The sequence below is a fragment of the Centropristis striata genome, chromosome 15 (assembly GCF_030273125.1).
Source record: "Centropristis striata isolate RG_2023a ecotype Rhode Island chromosome 15, C.striata_1.0, whole genome shotgun sequence".
NCBI classification, from domain to species: domain Eukaryota; kingdom Metazoa; phylum Chordata; class Actinopteri; order Perciformes; family Serranidae; genus Centropristis; species Centropristis striata.
In genome coordinates this window covers 32,118,376-32,140,296 of record NC_081531.1, presented here as the reverse complement: position 1 = coordinate 32,140,296, position 21,921 = coordinate 32,118,376, and the positions used below count along the sequence as shown (strand labels likewise).

The 21,921-nt window shown below is 38.0% G+C and overlaps 2 protein-coding genes across 7 annotated transcripts; both read right to left on the bottom strand.

The window, feature by feature from the left end:
• Window positions 1-45: 45 nt before the first annotated feature.
• Window positions 46-9,669, bottom strand: kif20a (kinesin family member 20A). Of its 4 annotated transcripts, none has more exons than XM_059352273.1 (19): window positions 9,549-9,669; window positions 8,041-8,214; window positions 7,442-7,567; window positions 7,234-7,353; window positions 6,890-7,028; window positions 6,578-6,753; window positions 6,297-6,390; window positions 5,303-5,515; window positions 4,841-4,952; window positions 4,583-4,657; window positions 4,346-4,489; window positions 3,641-3,809; window positions 3,367-3,519; window positions 2,408-2,547; window positions 2,084-2,186; window positions 1,741-1,936; window positions 1,563-1,654; window positions 1,334-1,471; window positions 46-716 (listed from the first exon to the last, which is right to left on the bottom strand). In XM_059352273.1, the coding sequence occupies exons 2-19, from the start codon at window positions 8,206-8,208 to the stop codon at window positions 342-344; spliced, it is 2,733 nt and encodes a 910-aa protein (XP_059208256.1). In that variant the 5' UTR covers window positions 8,209-8,214; window positions 9,549-9,669; the 3' UTR covers window positions 46-341. The 4 variants fall into 4 exon arrangements, with proteins under 4 accessions (XP_059208256.1, XP_059208258.1, XP_059208255.1 ...); XM_059352275.1 differs by having other exon boundaries at window positions 9,560-9,613; XM_059352272.1 differs by having other exon boundaries at window positions 9,417-9,554.
• A 950-nt stretch (window positions 9,670-10,619) lies between these two features.
• Window positions 10,620-21,598, bottom strand: zgc:175280 (cationic amino acid transporter 2 family protein). 3 transcript variants are annotated; one of them, XM_059351531.1, is made up of 15 exons: window positions 21,521-21,583; window positions 21,306-21,416; window positions 19,841-20,047; window positions 18,808-18,955; window positions 17,367-17,737; window positions 15,756-15,911; window positions 15,431-15,587; window positions 15,100-15,233; window positions 14,803-15,025; window positions 14,444-14,580; window positions 13,837-13,939; window positions 12,789-12,922; window positions 12,532-12,698; window positions 12,208-12,316; window positions 10,620-11,460 (listed from the first exon to the last, which is right to left on the bottom strand). In XM_059351531.1, exons 4-15 carry the CDS (start codon window positions 18,912-18,914, stop codon window positions 11,330-11,332), a joined length of 1,929 nt encoding a protein of 642 aa, XP_059207514.1. In that variant the 5' UTR covers window positions 18,915-18,955; window positions 19,841-20,047; window positions 21,306-21,416; window positions 21,521-21,583; the 3' UTR covers window positions 10,620-11,329. The 3 variants fall into 3 exon arrangements, with proteins under 3 accessions (XP_059207514.1, XP_059207515.1, XP_059207516.1); XM_059351532.1 differs by lacking the exon at window positions 19,841-20,047 and having other exon boundaries at window positions 18,808-18,868; XM_059351533.1 differs by lacking the exon at window positions 19,841-20,047 and having other exon boundaries at window positions 18,808-18,868; window positions 21,306-21,598.
• Between the last annotated feature and the right edge of the window lie 323 nt (window positions 21,599-21,921).

Genomic DNA, 21,921 nt, shown 5'->3' with positions numbered 1-21,921 from the left:
AAAAGCATATTTCTGCAAAAGTACTTTTGAAACAATTCAAAACAATGGTTTCATAGATTTTAATGAAGAAAAGAAACTTACAGCAAAGGCAAGCAGAGAGGCTGAACACACACATGCACTTTTCTTACCATACAGTCCATAACTAATAACCACTGAGCAGTTTTACTGCTTACCTTTAAAAGTGTACTGAAACCCTATTTAAAGCATAACTGTATTTGGCAAAAAAGTGAGTTTTTCACGGCAGAAAGTGAATATATACAAAGCAATATAAAAAATACTATAAAGTTACAAGCACATAAAACTTTACTGCATAATATCAAAAAGATGACGCTCTGAAGAGCTCAGTACTTCCCCCTGAGACTACGAGGGGTGGGGACGGGGCTGCGAGGTGGAGACTGCTGGCGAGACCGCAGGATCCGTGAGTAAGGGGTGCCGTCTGAGCCTTCAACAGCACGAGTGTTGTATTTGCGTGTTGGGGTACACGTCGGGAAAAGAGATTGGAAAAAGGGCCGTTTTTGCGGAGGTCGGTTCTCAGTCTCGCTTGGTGGAGCAGCCCCGCAGCCCCTCTTCTTGCAGGAACCTGGTGCGGTGGAGGCAACGCCTGAGGGGGGCAGCTGGGGTCGGATGGCCTGTGTCTGGGCGAGGGTCTCTGCTTTGCGCCGCAAGTCAGCCTTTACAAGCATCAGTCCGTTCTGGAGTTCCGATAGGATCTGGTCCTGAGAAGAAGTCAGTGAACAGGGTTAGACAAGACCGTAGAGGGTGAGGTGCAGTATAAGGTGGGAGGAAAAGAAGGAAAAGTGAGACAAAGTGAAACCCTTCAACATGCGTTTGCAAAGTAGTCACCTGGTGCAGGTGTTAGAAACCTAGATTTAGTCTAAAAGCTGGCTGTGCATCAAGATAGTTAGTGAAGAAAGTAGAGGGAGAGAAAAAAACAAGGTCATTTAAATTGAGAATGGCATTTTAAAAATATCCTGGAGAATCCACTTCTCATTTAATAGAAATGTCATAGTATAATTTGTCAAAAAAAAAAAAAAAAAGACATATTATATGATGTCCAAAATTTGAGTATTGAAGCATTGTATGTGGATTTTTGACAAAAAAGTAATTAAAAAAAAAAAATGCTAAAAATTGTTTATTCTCTGTTAATACATATTATAGCACAATTTGTCCCAAAAAAGACAGAAAAATATCCATGTTATATGATGTCCAAAATTTGAAGAAAAAAAAAAAAGTCATAGCATGTCGTTCAAAATCGCATAAAAATGACTGACAGAAACATTTGGATCATAATAATAAGAATCACATGACACACTAAACATTTCTGTGGTTGTACCTGCTTGGCCAGAGTCTCATCTGCAGCCGTTAGTGCCTGACGCAGCTTCTCTCCTCCTGTGTTGCGGCAGCAGGCTCGTTCACCAGACTGCAGGTCTGAGCCGAGCCTCTGCAAATCCAGGCGCAGCTGACGCAGGTTCTGTTAGAAAAAACGTCTGAATTTCAGCCTTTCTGATATTAAAGAGACTTGTGTACAGCAAAAACAATGGTGCGTTTCATATGGGACTGACCCGTTGACCGTCCTCCAGCTTGCGGTCAGCAGCAGAGGTCAGGGTGCCTGTTGAACCTGGGACTTCCAGCTGCATCTTCAGCTTTGTCAACTCTGCACATACAAGCAGAATAAGACGGTCAAATATCATTTACAGCATCCTACAACATTAACTCATATCAGGGGGGCGTTTCAGGCACCTTGGGTCTTGGTGAGCAGCTCAGCGCGACACTGGTCGAGCTCAGCTTGCAGTCTGCTGTAGTCTGTCCGAGTGGTGAGGCGCTTAGAACGACGAGGCCCCTCACAGTCTTCATGTGGCACCGACGTGGGGACTGAGTCAGCTGACTTGGTTTTTTCAAGGGCAGCAGACAAAGCTTCGATCTCCTGATCACGCTCCTTAAAGAAAGGATGACAAGAAAACAATCTAAGCAAAGATACAGCAACAGCTTTAAAAAGATCTCAACAAAAGTGCAGATTTTGTGTGTTGAAACCACACCATGGAGACAGACACTGCCTGAATGCTGCTTATGATTTAGCTCTCACCTTCAGCTCCTGGCTGTAGAATCTCTTTAGATGTTTTTGCACATTAGTTATCTTGTCTTCGTACCTCTCTTCGATTAGAGCTCTTTCTGCCTCCAAGGTCTCACTGTGGGAAAAGAAATCAAAACTAAGAGCTGCATTCATTTAAAATGACAGCATTTGCTCTTCAAAAAACATTACAGCTTACAGTTGAGATCAGATTCTTTGAAGAAAAAAATACAAAGAATGGTAATCATTTGTGCTTCTCTTGAACTTGCCCTAAATCAAGCCTGCTTTGCATTTAAAAAACATCCTAGAAAAGTTTAATCTAAACAAAGCAGCACACACCTGAAGCCTTCTTGCATTCCATTGATGACCTCCATCATCTCAGAGACCACCTGCTCTCTCACAGTTCCCTCGAGAGCTTCTTTCTCTTCCCGCTGGCGCTGCACTTCTCTCTTCAGGACATCAATGGCTTGCAGCAAAGCCTTAATAAAACACAGTCAGCAGTTAGTTAGGAAGACAGGACAAGAGTCTGTTTTTAAAAAGTGCTGGGGGAACAAGGCATCATATCTAGGTGTCTAGGTGATGAATGTGGGATAATTTATTTGCATCAGACTTGCATGAGACACTGGTGTTAACACCAAAAAACGTCTCTTTGCGGCTTCAACCATGGCTGAAATAATCCCCGTTTCTGCTTTGCAGCTGTTGTGGAAGTTTGATACATCAGAAAACGTAAAGGCATCATGTCATGAGCATCATCCAGAGATGAATACAGATTGGTACTTACGGTATATACCCAAAATAAACTGGGATTTAATTGCAATGAATTAATCAAAAGAGTTCCGAAGTAATAACATCATAATTCTGATTTGTAAAAAGCCAGAATTCATGCTTTGTCAGGTATGTCTGCAAGAAAACAAGCAAACAACTTCTAAAATGCTTGTTTGCCAGATGGAGTTCTGAATGATGAGGGCCATTATATGCAGAAGAAAGCTCAATGTTGAGAGGCTTTTGTGATGCAGCATCACCTGGAATTTGCATTGATCTTTTTTTTTTTTTTTAAGGATTATTTTTTTGGCATTTTTACTGCTTTATTTGATAGAGACAGAGGGGTAGACATGCAGCAAAGGGACCTCAGGCCGGATTCGAACCCGGGTCCGCTGCAGTAAGCACACGGCCATGTAGTAAGCGCTCTACCAGTGTGAGCCACCGGGACGCCCCATTTGCATTGATCTTTAATGTGATCGCACTTCGCAAGACAGTGAAGAACAAAAAGTGATTGTGGAATCATATTCAGCTGTTACCTCAGTATTTAACATGGTGATATCTCCGTCTTCAACAAAACTCTCATCTTCGTCCTCCTCCATCACTGTGCTTTCGTTACCATTTGCTGCTGGCTCACGCAGCAGGGACAGGATGTAGGCCACTCTGGTCTTTGTGGACGGGCCATGGACCAGCTGAAATGATGAGATATCCTATTATCTTCCTTTTCTTTCATCCCGACATGCAAGACTAAAATCAGTCTCTAAACATCACAGGGCTCAGATGTAAAGTACAAAAGCTTTTTTTTTTCTTTACCTGAGTAGCAATAGCAGAGAATTTGAGGGCTTGGAGGGTCTCGTCATAGATGGATGCACACGGGTTGATGTTGACCACCATGCTGGAGGTTCCTCTGCCACAGAAGAAACCCTGCAGGACCCGGGTCAGTTTGCTGTCCCTGAAGGGCACCACTTGAGGGGGGCGTGATCTGTGAACGTGTTAGAAGTTTTTAAAACATCACTCTTGTATATGAAGCACTTGATAACACAGCCTCTCCATGTGCAGTGTTCTTCTATATACAGTACATGCCAAAAGTTTGGACACACCTTCTCATTCAATGCGTTTCCTTTATTTTCATGACTATTGACATTGTAAATTCATCAAAACTATTAATGAACACATGTGGAATTATGTACTTAACAAAAAAGTGTGAAATAACTGAAAACATGTCTTATATTCTAGTAAGCAAAGGGTGGTTACTTTGAGGAATCTAAAATACAAGACATGTTTTCAGTTATTTCACACTTTTTTTGTTAAGTACATAATTCCATATGTGTTCATTCATAGTTTTGATGCCTTCAGTGAGAATCTACAATGTAAATAGTCATGAAAATAAAGAAAAACGCATTGAATGACAAGGTGTGTCCAAACTTTTGGCCTGTACTGTAAATAAACTTGCAACACTTTAATCAATATTTTTTAAAAAGTGTGTAGCCTCTTTCCAAGTCATGGTTAAACACATACTTGTTGTTCTGGTTCTGCCTCAAAGCAGCAATGCAGCGTCCCAGTGTTAAAAGCGAGGTGTTGATGTTGCTGGCCTCCTTCATCCTCTCACCATTACGCTGATCTTTACAGCGTTCAGACCCGGCCAGATCACACAGGGTCAGTCTTAAAAGGAGAAAGTTCACAGCATTGTTTTATTGCTTTTGCAAACTAAAAAATGTATGAAAAACACTGAAATTTTTAGAATTGGTAACTTACTCGCTGATGTGCATGGCCTGGGCAGGGGCTGCCTCCGGCTGGACGTGCAGGATACGGATGGAGAAAATGCTGTGGCTGAGTAGGTGATAAATTTATGATCAGAGATGAAATAAGTGCGCATCAATCAAACAATACATCAAATTTGCCAGGGAACTCCAACTGTTTCATCATTTCAGCAAATGCCAGCGCTGGGTTAAGGAAGATCTACCAATTTTGCAGCTGGAAACTCATAACACAAACACTGATGAATCATCCTACCTACGGCTGGAGTTTTGGTTGAGGTGAGTGCTGGCGAAGCTCTGGTTACGACGCCCAGCTCTCAGAACCCTCCAAGCTTCCTCGGCACTGCGGACCTGGATCCAGGTGAGGTCTGATATTATATATTCAAGTGTAAGAAGAAAAACAAAAAGAAAAAACGCTAATGAACACAAGCAGCAGCAACAAAACATGTTTTTTTTTGGCTAATGTAAAGATTTCAAAGTAATCATGAAAAGTTAAAGAAAGCAAACACTCTTACAAGTATTCCATCATCTTTACACAGTGTTGCTTATAATATGGTCTTGCACGAACATCTAATTAGCACATGAAAGACTGTGCTGAAGGAAGTGAGGGGAATGAAAGAAGCACTCAATAGTTTTTAATGGACATCAGAGGAGAAAACTGCATGCTCGGAGTGAACTTCAGGAGGCTCAGACTAGTAGGATTTCTGTGAAGTGTCACCTTTTACATAAGGGTTGCCATGCTTGTCGTCACTGAGCCGCAGCGTGACCCTCTTTCTGGGCTGCAGGGAGGGAGAAGCATCCAGGAGGTCATACAGGAACTCATTGTAGATCTCGTAGAAGGAAACCCAGATAGAAAACTGCACCCCTTCCTCCAGATCATCTCCTCCGCTGTGTGACAGGCTGTCAGGCTCCAGACAAACACTGTCAGTGTCTGCAGAGAGAGAGAGAGTTAAAATTCAATGTATCATGTGTTTCAAAAGAAGAGGCTTTTACACTAGGAGCAATGATTTAAAAGTTATGGAGGCAGGGTTCAGTGTAGGGAGTACAGATGAGACTGGATGTGTACAATAAATGGAATTTAATTTGGTATGTTTGCACAAGTACTATAGCATGCTCACCTTTTGTACAGGGCTCAACCAAACTTAATTCATAGCACTTGATTTAAATTCTAAATCTACAATGCAGAGCTGTGCAGCTTTTTTTCTGCAAGTTTTCTTACTATGTTTAAACCTGGTATTTCTCAAAACTGCAAATACAGATTAGGCTACACTAATATTTTTTTATACTATTTGTACAACAGATTCCAGAGGTGGCTGCATAACATTGTATACGACTTGTTCCAAACATTTAGAATAACTTCTGAATGTTGTGAAGTATAAAAAGAAGTCCAAATTTATTGAAGAATACATATATATTTACATATAATTTTAAAAATGACATGTTTTAATACATATTAAATATTATGCTTTGAATCATACCTGTTTGGTATTGTCTTTTAAAAACAGCATTTTCACTGCAGTTAATAAACAGTTTACCCTCCTGTATACTATCCAGCCCTCAAAACAAGCATTGGCTCTACAATGTGAGCTGTAAATGTTATTAAACAGACCAGTCCCACTAAATGTACTTGCAGCATATTTTAAAATGTGCATGTGACAGCCTTTGATAATTTGACAAATTCATATCCATTAGGAATATACTGCAGTCCTTACCTTCAAGCTGGGTGGCAATGTTACTTGTAGAGGAGAGCCCTCCGACACCACTGTCCCAGATTGTCGTGGTACCACCTCGACGAGAAGTCTCATCCTGCAACAAACGAGAGAGTATGTGAGTCATGTGATTATTCAGTTGAGCCAAAAATAATATGAAAAGAATCTAAATATATAAAATATAATTTTTTATCAAAAATGTTTTTGTCGACTTTAACTTGATTGCAACAAGGTAATTACATTTTAAATTTTCTACAACCTTCAAAATGTGTTCTTCTGTTTACCTCTTTGAGAAGTGAGTTTCTGCGTATCTCCTCTGCTCTGATCTCTCCGGAGTCCAGCTGTCTCACATCCTGATACATGATAGGCTTCAGGTCCAAGGCACCATAGAGACGACCCTGCAGTTTTCTGAACAGTGATGCTAAAGCACGGGGCAGGAGGCCGGCCTCTCGACCGCTGCCTGCAGATTAAAGTTTGAAACTTAAGATTGACACACTATTCTATCATCTTATGAAACCATATCACAGAGTTGAAAAAAATTAACTCCAAAATAAAACCTGGGCTTTATACTAATGTGTTCAAGGAAAAAAACATACCCTGGATGGTGTACGTCTTTCCAGAATTGGTGACTCCATAAGTGTACAGGAGTCGGTTTTCTCCTTGAAGCACGTCTTTCACCATCTTCTTCATTGTGCACTCATAAAACTGTTGCTGTGTCGTCTCTGGCCCAAAAATCTATGAAAGATGGGTGTCCAGAAAATGTCAGTATGACAGTTTGAACAGAAATATAAAAGGGAGGCTTTACTTTGGGATTCTTCTTGTTTACTACTGGCATTGGCTGCTATGCACATTCATTAGCTCTTATTAACCAGCAATACTTTCAGTCCTCGTAATAAACAGCCTGTTTATTTAACACTATATGCAGGTGTGAGCCTCCTACCTTGGAGAAACTGAACTTGTGCATGCTCTGGGTGATTCCCCGCTCTGCAGTCCTCATGTTCTGAGATTCTTTTGGAGCTTTGAGGAGCAGAGTTTCTTCATCTTGGACACCAACACAACCCTAAAAGAAAAGGTAAACTTTTAGCACAGAGTACAGGTGTACTAAAAGCAATAAATGCACAAATCTTCCCACAGAATCATAATCTTACCTGTTCTTCTCCCCTGTTATTCTCTGTTTCAGTAAGCGGTCGGATGCGCAGAAAAACCTGCACCCTCTCTGCATTTCCTCCATCGCTGCTTCCTTGTCTCACTGCTGCAGGTTTCACGGCTAGTTTCTAGAGACAAATATAAAAAAATAAAAATATTTAATGTTTTGTTGGTGATAAAAAGTTAAACTTAAAGGGGAAGACAACAAGTCATCTGATAAGAGGTTTTGCAAATGTTTTTGTTACACCCGTGTTTTGGTGAAGACAGTTGAATGTAAACCTCATCTGTTTACATTGTAAACTGCACAGGGTACATACAAAAATAGCACACTCCTGCAGACTCTTGCCTAAGGATGCCCCTATACAGATTTGGATATCGGCCGATACAGACTCATATAGTTGGATTGGTATCAGAGACAATGGGGTTGATCTATTTAAATTATTTCTCTATAATCAGAAAATGTAGATAATTTCTACACAGTGAGAAATAGAGTCTATTATTTAAACACTGGTATCTGATCAGCACTTAGTATCAGCTGATACCCAGAATTCAGTTATCAGTATCAATAGCAGGACTAAAAAGCCTGTATTCCTACTCTCACCGGTTCTGTAATGGATGGTCGGTTATCCAGCCCGGGGGAAATGACAGAGATCTCAGGCAGACGTGGTCTCGACAGGCCTCCATGCTCTGCTGCAGTGGACTCAAACACAGCCAGTTCCTCATCCTCGTCGTAGGTGAATCCACACGGGGAGGACAAAGTCAGCGCCATGCTTACCTGTCACAATAACACAAATTGTAATGAAAATGCAGTACTTCTAAGTATGGAGTAATTTTAACGCATCTATAAGAAATGCATAGAGGCCACCTCATAAAATACAATATACATAAATAACTAAATAGCACCTTTTAACTACTCTCTCATGCAAATGAGAATGTTTTTCCCTCTAAAGAACCTACAATTGGCATCTCATTGCTTATGCAAGGACTATTTAAAATAAGGGTGTGTCAGGAGAAAAGTGAGTAAGTACAGTGAGTAAGTGCACAGAAACTGCTTGAAGCCTACTTTGCCCTTCAAAGCCAAACAGTCCAACTGAAAGTAGTCAGACAGGAAAATGATTTCTCAGGCTATCACCTGTCATGACAAGTTTAGTATTTGTGCAGAAGAATATGGACATCACTGAAATGAATAAAAAGAGCATGTTATTGACTGCACTGGGCGTCTCTAGTGTTAAACCAGACCTGTAGACTCCAAACAGATACCCAGCAGTAGTAATAAACACATGAGCCCGCTAATAACTGCTGTTAAGCAGACATTTATGAACAGTGAGGTAACCACTATAAATAGCACGACGGTCCCCATTTGAAACACAAGCCAGGAGAGCAAAGTGCACATAAATCTAACTCAGTGTATTTAAAAAAAGGGAAGCAAGATCAATCGCACATGCAGTTTTTAAAAAAACTGCAAGAAATTGCATGTTTTCTAGGAAGAAGTGTCAGGCATGTAACCTAGTATCTAACCTAATTAGGCTAAATATTACTCAATTAAACAATATAAACAGAATAGAATAACTAGCTAGAATAGCTAAATAGAGAATAATATAGTTAAAAGGCTATAGCTAGTTTAAAGTTGTATAAAGATGTATTAACGTTACAGCTTTGTGCAACCTTACTCAGACAGTTTATTCTCGTTCATACAATAATATAAAATATAATAATAGTTTCACAACACTAGCTGAGCGCGTGATGATATAAAGGTAACGTGCTTTAGCCTTTAAGGTGCACGAGGAGCTGTTTTCCGTGTTTTAACATTTTTAGGATTTTGCGGTCGCTCCCACCAAACGATCACAATCATGCCAATGTTAGTTAAGTTAGTTCAATAAAAACATTTGACTTTAGTGTAGTCATCATTTATAACTCCAGCTGATACTTTTTGTTGTTAGCATCAACTGAACCAAAGGTAAATTTAAGCTAACTTACCTCGAAACCGTGATTATCGCCTGGATTCAAATAAGTCAGCTAATGTTAGCAAAATGTTCTCAAAGTTACTAATTAGATCGCCAAAACACGATTTTTGACTGAGAAAATGCGTTGCATTTGTATAAAAGTTACCTGAAACTAACCCAGGTCTTGTGTGATTCTTGGTGTGGAGCTCTGAGTACCAGCTGAGCTGTTTTTACATATATATCTGTGTTTTTACCCGACAGCGTTTTGGTTTTTGAACAATGCGCCTCCCCTGCAGCGCGACTCACCGATTGGCTAAAATTACAACGTAACGACTGACGCATCTCACGCGTCACAACGTCGACCTGTCGAAGCCGAAGTATCGCGATAACACGGTTACCTATTTACTCTATTCACAAAAGGAACTTGAGATAGTTTAGTTTAAGGTTGATACGTTTTGTCTTGTTCATGGGACTGTAGAACACGAATTGTTGTCTTTTTCTTTCTCAGAACAATATTGAACGAATGTACAAGAGCAGTATTCCCATTTAAGTATAAGTAAGTAATCTTAACATTCATAGGCTAAATCTTCTGTAATTAATTAGATACAATAACGAAATAATTCTGTTGGAAAAGCATCACATCGTTATATATTAATTTGGAAAAACACAAAGGGTTAGTGTTTTTTTAATGATTTGAATTTCTGTTGAAATAATTGAAATTTGAAAAAAAAACGAAAAATCATCAAAGCCACAAAATTAGGCAAACTGAAAAACTAAATTACTTCTAAAAAAAATAAGCATTTGCTTGGGCTGCACCCATCCAATGTATTGTAGTATCTATCAAATCAATTTAACTCCTTTAAAATATAACATTTCATTTTCATTAGGATGTCAAAATTCGATGCTTCCAAAAAGTGAACCATCAAGGCTTCAGAAAACATAGTTTCTAACATAAATAGCTAGAGCCAAACTGTCTTTAGCCACAGGCTGAAGTGCCCTTTGGTGTCTTAGTGCGCTAAGTAAACAGTATCCACTGAAACAAAGATGCCTTTCATGAATTCCTACCACCCCGTGGAAGTAGTTGTGGCATTTTATCTTACGTGTGCACGGGTTGTCACAAGGGATTAAATCACACAAGTTTTGCTTAAAGCTAAGAAAGAATGAAAGAAAGCGGTTGAATTGGTAAAGTAGAAGTAAAGACAGGAGGCAGAAAGTGGAGACTTCCTTATCCCATAATTAAAATGTCATGTTTATTTCATGTTCCTACCACAGAAAATGTGAATTTAGGCCACATGGTTATAGAAAGGGATACAAATAAAACACTGTAACAGTAGATCAGGCTACATTAGGATTACAGTGAACATACAGCCGAGGAGCTCAGCTAAAAAAAAACATCCCTGCCACCAGCAGTGTAGGCAAATATCCTATGAATATGAAACTGCAAAACTGCATAAATGTGGAATAATTTTGAGCATTACGACCATGATGTCAGCTATAAAGCAAATGCAGGGCACTGACATTTTTCACTGACTGAATATGGTATATTTGTATACATATGAGCTAAATGTTGTCTTTTGGCACAAAATCCTGACTATAAGAGAGGTATAATGGTAGCACCTAAACATCAAACATTGCTCTGTGATGAAACAATATCAATAGCTGAAACAACTAAATGAAAACACATTATTGCATGAAGCTTTACTCAGGGATAATGTCAGCGAGCTCATACACTTTCTAGGACATTGAATTTCACCAAGAACAATATAAAAGAGGTCAGAGGTTGTGACTAAAATGCTTATTATTTAACTTTCTGAGTTCATTAAGCAAACACTATTAAGATATTTCTGCACACTGGCCATATTTGTTATGAAATGATAACATTTAGCTTTGCTTAATAATTCATCCAATCGTGAATGTTGTAACTAAAAATCAATCATGTCACATCATTTAACCATTAGAGTCTTGTCCAGGCTCTGCAGTGGTGCTGATGCTGTGAATACTGACGTGGTTGTGTGAATTCTGCAGCCTTTGTTTCTGCACGCTGTGCTGAACGCCGTAACAGAAGTAGATGATTAAACCTGTTAAAAGAAAAGTTACATCTTCTATGGTCACAGTGGTTTATTTGATGTTTTTGCATATTTTGCTTAACCATCTGAACCCTGTGTGTTTTCTTTAAAAGATCACAAAAAATAAATTGTTTATCACAGAAAGAAACTGTAAAAACAGGTTTTATCCTCAAAAATTGGACTTTCCATCAATCCTTGAACGAATAATAGGGTACGCAAGTTTCCATTACAAAAAGTAACCAAAACAAAGCTTAAAATTGTGATATTTCTGTCAAAATCACTTTATTCTACACGTCTCATTTAAATGTTGCCACAAACAAACCATTTGTAATAACTAGATCCTGTTAAAAGCATTAAATTCTGTTCCGCAGTCACTCTCTGAAGCCATGATTGATTGTGCTGAGACGAACGTGACAAGTATTCACTGAAAATATGACAGAACTGCAGGACAGGAGAGGTTGCAAGCAAAGGTTGTAAAAATGCAAATAGTTTAATATGTATAGCATGTGGAAACTCAATTTATTTTCATGACACTTGTGGGCACTTGGAAAGTGTTGCATATATAAAGATCTTTTTTTTTTTTCAATTAAAAAAAATAAATTTAGCAGAGAAATTCAACTTGTGTTTTTTTTTATGATGTCATTATAACTGTGTTATTCTGCACAAATGACATTTTTGATTTGTTTCCACTTATACTGTAACGTAAAAAGAGAAAAAAAACGCAGTGAAACGGCTTTTAGAGTGATATTCTTCACATACCTACTGCCATCCACACTGCATAGCGGATCCATGTGTCTGACCCAAGTTGAACCATGAGATACACATTGACAAATGTGCTGAAAATGGGAAGCAATGGCACAAAAGGAACCTGTACAAATGAAAGAGCAGACACATTATGACAGTAATAAGAAAGCTATGAAAAAACACTCAAACCCTCGTTTGCAAGAAATGTACAAAATGCTATGAGTCGGGTGCACTGATTCCCTACACTTGGAAATCAAAGTTTATGACTTCAGTAATGACACCTTACAGCCTGAAATAAACTGTTAAAATATAATTTCTTGTGCACTAGATGAGGCATACCATGAAAGCAGCTTTGGTTGTATTCTGTGGCTGCCTCCAGATGATCAGGGTAATGAGGACCAGCATCAGCACGATAACAGAGACACAAAGTAAACTCCACCACTCGAGGCTCTGCAGGGACTCTATACCCTGAGATATGACGAGGCTCAGGATGATAGCTAAGAAGACTGAAGAGAATAATTTAAAAACCAATGAGCATTATATTCGAATGAAAATAATCCTATTTCTCTCTTATCTCATATAAGATGATCACTTACTCATGAAAACACTTAAAACAGACACGTTTTTGGATGAACGTGAAGAGGCTTGTGAAGGAGGAAATAAGACTCCAGTGACTGTGAAGGGTTCTGCTTTGCTGGAACTTGAATCCTCGCCGAGGTCAGCTTGGTACCTGTGAATGTGAGCAAATAAAAATAAATGCACCCACGCTTTATATTGATAGAGCTGTGATTTAGCTGTGTCTGTTTTATTCTTGTATTTCTGTTTTTCCTAGTTCACACACATTTATTTGAATTCCGGTCCATAATACAGTTTATGTATTAGGCCTATTATTTTTAGTTAGTCAGTGAAATGGGCATATCAGGCATTCTTTTGTCCTGATCACACAGAGATGCATCACAAAATAAAGGAACCACCAGCAAAACAATTATTGATTAATTGTGGTTAGCAGCGCCCTCTAGTGGTCATAAAAGAGGCGGAAGTAACCACACTTCTGGTACTTGTGTCCATTTATTCAACTTTTTTAACTTCTGGATTTTTTTTTTAATCTTTCAAAACTAAAATTATAATTAATGTATGGGTATATCCACTATAATTATTTCGAGAAATTTGAGCTTATTATGCTGTATTTTGCCCTTGGTAACTACTTAGGTCTATTTTCATTAATTATTCATTTTTTTTTGTTTTGTTGTTGTTGTTTTTTTACTACTCTATTATTTACTGATGCTCCTGCACCTTATTTGTTTCTGTTCATTTTGTTATATATGTGGGACTGAGTAGATATATATGTGTATATGTTTACATGTGTGTATGTATATATATTTCAAGACACTGAGTAAGGAATGCAATTATTTTTTATGATACATTATGTTTATTCATAATGTCACTGTTCTATTGTGAACAAATGTTTAAACAAAGCTTTTTTTCCTTTTTGAACTATCTTTTTCTAAGCTTATGTATTTTCCCCCAATGTTAAACAAGTAGTTTGTTGCCTAAACCCAATTTTAGGTATAAATGACTAATATCACTAACAAACAGCTTAGAGAAATAAAGTGCTATACGTGTTTTCACTGTAATGACTCTTACCTTAATAAGAGGATACATATGGCAACAAGTGTGTAGGCAAAGAGAGTTCCGATTGACATCATGTCCACCAGAGCCTTCAGGTCAAACAATAACGCCATGATGGCTGAAAATACAGTTACAAGAAGAAGAAGATGAACAATTTACATTAATAATTTAAACTTTCACTCATTTCAATGACTTTTTAATTGCAGATTTAACACCCAAATGTCAGATTAAGAGAGGATAAACAGCTGTATGGTTATCAACTCATACATTTTCTAATCAGTAACATTTATGCAACTGGAATGTGCAGAGAACATATATCGGATCACAGAGGAAATGTCTTTGGGTTTGGGATCCTACGTCTGTGGACACATGAGGGCTAATTCTGCAGATTTACTCAGCTCTGTGCTAAACAGCTTAAAAATTAAACATGAACCATTTTCAATTTTTTTGCCCCTCAATAATTAAAGACTCATTGTGGTGCATGTGAATCGTTTTATCAGTAAACTCAAGGACTAACTAAGGGGATTTAAAACAAACAAACAAACAAACAAAAAAACTTCAGCTATTAGAAAAATACAGACAAAAGACAAAACATTTTTTTGACTTGTATTGGGAGTTTTACCTGCTACAACCCCTGAAGCCAGAGTTGCTATAACAGGACTTTGTCTGTCGCTCATTTTACTGAGAGGTCTGAAGAGAAGTCCGTCCCTGGCCATGGCAAAGAGGACCCGCGGCATCGGGAACATTGATCCTAATAGGCTATAGGGGGAAAACCTCCAATTACTTTTATTTACATTATTAACCATTTGGTTATTCATGTTATTTGCTTCTGTTTTAATCCGTATATGATGTCAATGCTCTGTATTTGCATTATGTAGTGTACGTTACATGTTTTCCTGTAAATAAAACATGTAATGAAGATAATTTATTGATCTGGCCAAGTGTGAGTTGGGTTTGGAAAAGGCACGCTTTGTTTCATACCTTGTTGATAGCGCACAGAGGGATCCCACAGCCACTGCATACCTTGCAGGGCCCCAACCAATGTATGTAAAGGCCACAGGCAATGGGCTGTGAACACTGAGCAAATAGTATGGCATCATAAGGGTCAAGGCTGCAGACACACCAAAATAAGCCAGGAAGCAGATAAGAAGGGAAGCCACAATGCCGAGTGGGATCGACTTCTGGGGGTTTTGAACCTCCTCTCCTGAAAAAAACCCACATTATTATTGCATTATTGTCTTTCTAATCGTGCCACATATGTACTGTTAATGAATCTACCTGTTGTGGCAATGCAGTCAAATCCAACAAATGCATAAAAGCATGTGGCTGCTCCTGCTAATGTTCCCTCGAAGCCAAAAGGGAAAAATCCTCCACTGCCATATATGCTGGTGTCATTCAGTGATGTGTAGTTTCTGCAGAGAGAAGACATGATGATTATTCAAGCAGCAATAATCAACAAAGTGAATAACTACATATTTCAAACCTAAAGGTCACCTTAATCTATATTATTAACAGTAGCAGCAATACAGCATTACAGTTATTAATCACAGCAAAGCACTTTTCTTCTTAATAGTTAATCATATATTTAAAAAGAAATGAGAAGCCATACTCATATCCATACAGGAGAGAGTCTTCACTAATGTACCAGTTGCTGATGTCCCCCTTAATGACTCCAGAGAGGATAACAAACAGCAACACCAGGACGTTAACAGCTGTAAAAACCTTATTCACAATAGCTGACTCCTTAACACCGAATGCAAGAATCCCTAGAAAGAAAATGCACACACAATAAAACATTGATCATGACAATGAATACAATAAAACCTATTCAGAAAAGATATTCAGAATTTGTATTTCCCTTCATTTTTCCGCACATAAATTACAATATTAAAGTCTTGGTAACAAGTCACAGGGGTTTTGATTATAAAACTTGCCTGCCAAGAGCATGATGAGGCCAGCTGCAAAGAAGTCTGGGTACGGAGCTAATCCAGGTAAATTCATTGCAGCCTGTTTGCCCAGAGAGTTGGCAATCACATTTCCAATGAGGTCATCGAAGGTCCCGCTCCATGCTCTGGCAACGCTTGACGTCCCTTAGAAACAGATTTTTTTTTAAAGGAGATACAACAGGAGCAGATTAACAGAAGTAGTGTTACCTGCTGGACCTTGTTAATAGTGTTAGAATAAAAATCAAACATCTTTGTCAAACAATTTTTGAGCCATTTAAAGCAAAAGTATTTAATAAAGAGTAGATAAGAGACTTTTCCAAATAACAGCTCCACCAAACCATAAGTAAACTTAGGTGAGTGTTTTCTAAATTAGCACCCCACTGGTGGCAAGAGATCAACACATCCTCATACACGTCACTTTTTTTACACATTTGGTTAATGAGACAGAAAAAGGGTTATGTTTAGGAAAAACTACACATGAAAAACTACTTGGTTCCACAGCGGCTCCAACTCTTTGCTGGTCTTGAACTGCTAACCGCTACATAAGGGGCTGGGGGCATGGTTATCTGACCAACAAGACCAACTTGGGCTGGCTAAGGCAAGCGTGCTAACGTTAGCGGGCTAGCGCTAGTTACAACAAAGTCCAACATTAACATCTTACATTCAGTGTTAATAAGAATGTATTCGTCGTCTATAGTGATCAAAATGAGCAGCGCAGATGTGTTGTAGAGAAATGTAGTGTGCCGTTATTATGCTTGCCAAGAGGGCGTAGACATATACAGACATTAACAGTGACGCAATGACGTGGCTCTAGAGCTTGTGGAAAAGCTGGTTCGCAAGTTCAACCAACAGTGAACCTGCACTAGGACCGACTCTGAACTGGCCCGAATGGCTTTGGTTGAAAAGGGGTATTAATGTATCAACATTTTGAACCCAAAAAACACACTCAAAAATCATGAAATCTGATTTTGAGTAGGATGAGTGTTTTTACTTTCAAAAAACAATCTTGCTCAATGAAGACTTTTTAATCTTGGTTTCAAATATAAAATATAAGTGGTAAAATGAGGAGAACATTTAGCTCTGTATTCTCATACTTAATATATTTGACCTTATCTCCATTTTACTTGGCCGATCATCATCAATTGCCATGGAGTTTCCAGACAGTACTTTAGAGGGAAGCTGACAGCAGGACTCCACACTGCTTAGTTTTTACGTCTTGAAGAAGTCTTGTGATCTGATCACACCAGCGTGAGAAAACTACTTGTTCAGGAAACCCAAACTATTCGGTTAAGTTCAGGAAACAGAACTACTTAGGTTAGGCTTAGGAAAAGCTTATATTACTTTTTTATTTAGTTTTAAATAACTTGAGGTGAGGTAGGTTTACTTGAGGTAGTTGTGTAGATGACGTTAAACGTGACGTAGCTACGCACGTAAATTCACATAAAGTACCAGAGTCTGCAGTTTTAGGACCATATTTCGAGGACACCTGCGGGACTGCAAGATATATTATCACTACAAACAACTTGGGGGACATTTTTTTGGGGGGGCACCGTCTTTTTCCAAGATAACTTAAACGTCCATCACATGCACTATCTTTACCTATGACATAAGACAGCAACAAGTTCCATCCAGTGATAAAAGCCCAAATCTCTCCCACAGTCACGTAGCTGTAGAGGTAGGCAGAGCCAGTCTTTGGGACACGAGCTCCGAATTCAGCGTAGCAAAGTCCCGCAAAGACGGAGGCCACTGCTGCAATCAGGAAGGCGATGATGATGCTCGGCCCGGCCACGGCTCTGGCCACCTCTCCGGACAGCACATACACACCGGCTCCCAGTGTGCTGCCAACCCCCAGGGCCACCAGGTCGAGGGTGGTCAGGCATCTGCGAAAGTTGGACACCTCTCCTTCAGGCTCCAGAGGTTTGCGACGAGACAGGCTCTGCAGGAATAGCAGGATCTTTGCAGCCGACATCCTGTCAGTCAAGGCAGTGTGTTTACATTATTTCATTGAAGCAGTTATTTTGGATTTGAATCAGTTTAAAGACAAAACAGAAAATAGCTGAGTAGACAATGGTTTAGAAATGGTAAAGCTTAGAAGCTAAATAAACAAAATGGTTAGTTCAGATCTTACAAGACACTAAATAGATTTCTTTTGTTTAATAGCTATTATTGTGTACCCTGCAGTATGCTATTCCAAAAAAACCCCACACAAAACATACAACATTTTACTGGAAGAGTCAATAGCATTTCTATTCAGTGTCGTTTTTACCATCCATCCAAAGAGGCACTTTATGGTTTAATCTATGGATAAATCTCAATTTCTTTTTAGTTTAGATTTAAATCTTGTTTCATATTTATTCTCATTATTATCAACGCAAGATCTTCCTCCTTGTCAGTGTTTTGGTCAATTAAGTAAAAAAAGTTAGTTTCATGAAATCTTAAGATGAAGAGGGAAAAAAATCAAACTACACTTTACATATCAAGTGTTGATTTAAAAAAAAAGATATGCTATTTGTAATCACTGCTCCCAATAGAACTATTAGACACAAATACGCTTATTTATGAGTGAAATATAATCCCAATCTGCAGCATTTGTCTCACTGTAGTCTATATAATTTCACTGCATTGCAGAAATCTTGAATCAAAGTTCAAAAACGAATGCTGCAATAGTGTGAAACTGTAAAAACGTGAGAGACACACAGGAAAAAGTGATTACATTTTAACAACGCTGTCATATCATTTTACTGTTTGGGCTGTAAAATTGCTGCAACACAGGAAACATTTCAGCCTGAACACCCACAATAAATATTTTACTCACACTGAGAAGTATTAAATATTAAAGTTTTTAATGATCCTTGTCAGACAGTGATTATTAATAATCAGTTTGAATAACAGGTTGGTTATTCACTGTAAAGGCCTGTGTTTCGATAGTAGCTTCCCTACTGTACATTTATTGATCTATTATCTAACAAATTTATCCAACAAATTGATTTTTATAAATTATTGACATTTATACTTAGTCTTATAAGAAAGTCTTCCTTACCTCTCCGGCTGAATGCTGCAGTGTGTGGATGTGTTTTGATGTGTCCAGGACCACACACTACCTGCGAGGATAAATCCATTCGCTGTGAACTCTTCGCTTCTCAACATTTTTGACACATTATATTACATTTCAGACGTATGTGCCACTTCTGAAAAAGACGGGATGAGAATGATTTGTTGGAGGGCAGGTCAAACAATAAAATACATTTCATAAAACACTTTCTTTATGTATGTGTGCAGATAAAATGCTGAAGGGCAAATTTCACTTGAATTTTTAAAAATGAATGAATTCAACTCACTCTCATTCCTGATTTATATTTTGATAATAAAACACAATAATATGAATAATATCATGGTTGAAATTTTAATTAATTGTAATAGTTTTAAACTATAATAGGCAGGCCATAAAATAACCACTAACTGCCATTTCATTTTAATTTAAACCTAACTTTAAAAAATGATGCTGGTCTCTGCTTTAGTTAATTATTCAGCTCAAGGTCAAAAATGATTTAGACATTTTGACATAGCTTCAATTGTATTCTATTCTTGTTTTGTTTTTTTTAATCAATTCTGTGTCAAAAGAAGAAAAAAGTAAGCCTACAACCCTTCACAGGGTTAAACAAAGCTGATGATTTCTAGCTTATGTTTTTAAGATATTAAGAGAATGATGTTATCTTTGGAAAATTAGTTGGTTTTTCGGTTAGAATTATAGTAAATAGAAATTACTATAAGTACATTTTTTTGTAATATTTCATAAATAAAACAAACCCTCTTAAATCTTGATTAACTTGTGTTTTATCATTGTTCTCATCGTCCACAAGAGGGCAGTGTTTCCAGCTGAAAACATTCTAGCAGGCCTTATTTCTGATTCTCCTGCTGAAACATTTTGAGGTCATCATGTTGACGTCAAAATGTACTTTTATTTATTCAATCAAACTTTTCTTTTTAGGGGGACATGATTTTCTTACAGCTGTAAAGCTGACTGAAACAAGTAATAAACTATAAAGTAGAGTTGCTGATTTTTTATACTTAACCTTTTAGGATCCATGTGCCCGATGTCTCATACACACACCGTGTTGGGCTGTGCCACAGATAAGTCAACATGTTGTAAAGGGAAATTGTTTTTACTGGAGACATCTGCTCAGCAACAAAGTGAAGACTGGCTCATCAGAGCATAAAGAGTTAGCTAATTGTTTGAGGAACATAACGGTGCGATCCACTGCTTCCAGGCTGCAGCTCTTCTGGAAAATGCAATAAAAGATCAAACCGGTTTGAAAACTGACCACTGGATGTCCATCACATGAAGATCAAACTAGAATGTGACCAAAGTTGGTAGGTAGTTGTTTTCTGTTAAAGTGAGGTGCATGATACTTATCCATAATCAGGGTAGATGGCAGTCGGCACGCCCACAAGCAGGCAGGAGTGTGCACATGCAACTGAACTTGAACTATATTTAGAATAATTTCAATACTTTACAGACAACTTTGTTTAAGTCTATGCACAGCGAACTGCAGCCGTTCTATGTGTTCGCCAAACTCAATTTATCAGTCATTTTAGCTTGTGAATACTGGAATAGCTGGTCTTCTGTTGGCTAAATATTTGAATGTTTTGTGTCATTGTATGAATTCAAACTCTGTACTAGCCCTTGAAAACACTAAAACCCCACAATGACTCCAATGAACTAACTGATCAAGGCAGCGGTAGACCAGTGAGTCCGTGTAGTGCGAGGTAAAACGACTGTTTTTGTCAAAGGAGTCTGGTGGTATTGATGAGAGCTTCGATCTCCCTACGTGAACTTAAACAGGGCTGTGTGTCAGCGAGGTAAAGCAATGATAATATTCTTAATATATATAACATTTGAACTGATATTGATTTTTTTTGTAGCTTAAAAACGTTTAGTCGTTTTCTTAGCTTCTGCGCCGGTACTTCAGCCTTCTTCTCCAAACTGAGCCTGTGCTGACCACCTTCTACTAAGAAATACACTGACAATGGATAAATGTCTCATACAACCCCACTTGAACATAATAATAATAATAATTAATTTTATTTAATAGGGCACCTTTCAAGGCACTCAAGGTCGCCTTACAACATGGAAAAAAACAAAAAACAAGCAGAACATCATACATATCATACAATCTAAACAAATCAGGATATTTACAAATACATTACAATTAAGGAGGGGAGTTTGTGCGGAGGATCAAATGGAGTGAGCGAGTCTGAACAGGTAAGTCTTGAGTTGTGATTTGAATTGATTGAGAGATGTGATGTTGCGAAGGTTGCATAAGCTGTCGACAAAGATATGCAAACATTTCTCCTTTATCTCATATTCTAATGAGTGTTACTGAGCTAGTTTGCATGATTTTATTCCTGTAATGCTAAGGTAATAGTAGGTGGTTTCTAAGTCTAAATCTCTGCCCCTTTAGTTTGTGATGTCTTTAGTTCAGGAGGAGTGAACTGTGAGTGGACTTCATTAGCTGAAGGAAATGGACCACCCCTCACCTTGTTAATGATTCATCTGCAGAAAGAGGTCCAGAAGCTCTCACCATTGTCCAGTGAATTCACTCTGCACCCTGGATATTTTAGGAGAAGGCCTCAAAATCTGAGTAAAACCTGCAAATTAACAGTTTTCAAGCATCACATAATCAGCAGTTCAGGCGGTAAGTTGGATTCTTTGTTAGTTTCCATGTTTGATGTTTTAACTATTACTTACTTACTTTTAAAGTTTAAAAGAATTGCTCAAACCCAGCTTACTTTTTAATCAGTTAAGACAATATAAAGGTCAAAAACTTTGCTTTTAATTTGCTTTGCTGAAATGTTTTTTTTTAAATGTGTTTATTTAAAAAAAAAAAAAATCAGTTTAGAACAGGTAGGAATTGTGTGAATTGTAATGTAGTTTTTCTTAATTATTGTGATTTACAAAAAGAAGACTTGGAGGACAATTGATACTAACATTGTAAACCGGATATATAAATAAATAAATATTTTGATGCTTAATACACTTTCCATTCAAATTAATGACAATTAAAAATGTAAATAGATTTTAAAACTATTAGCCGTTTCTGAGGACTTTTCTCAGTGATGGTCAATATGGCAAACAGTGGCTTTCTCACAGCCG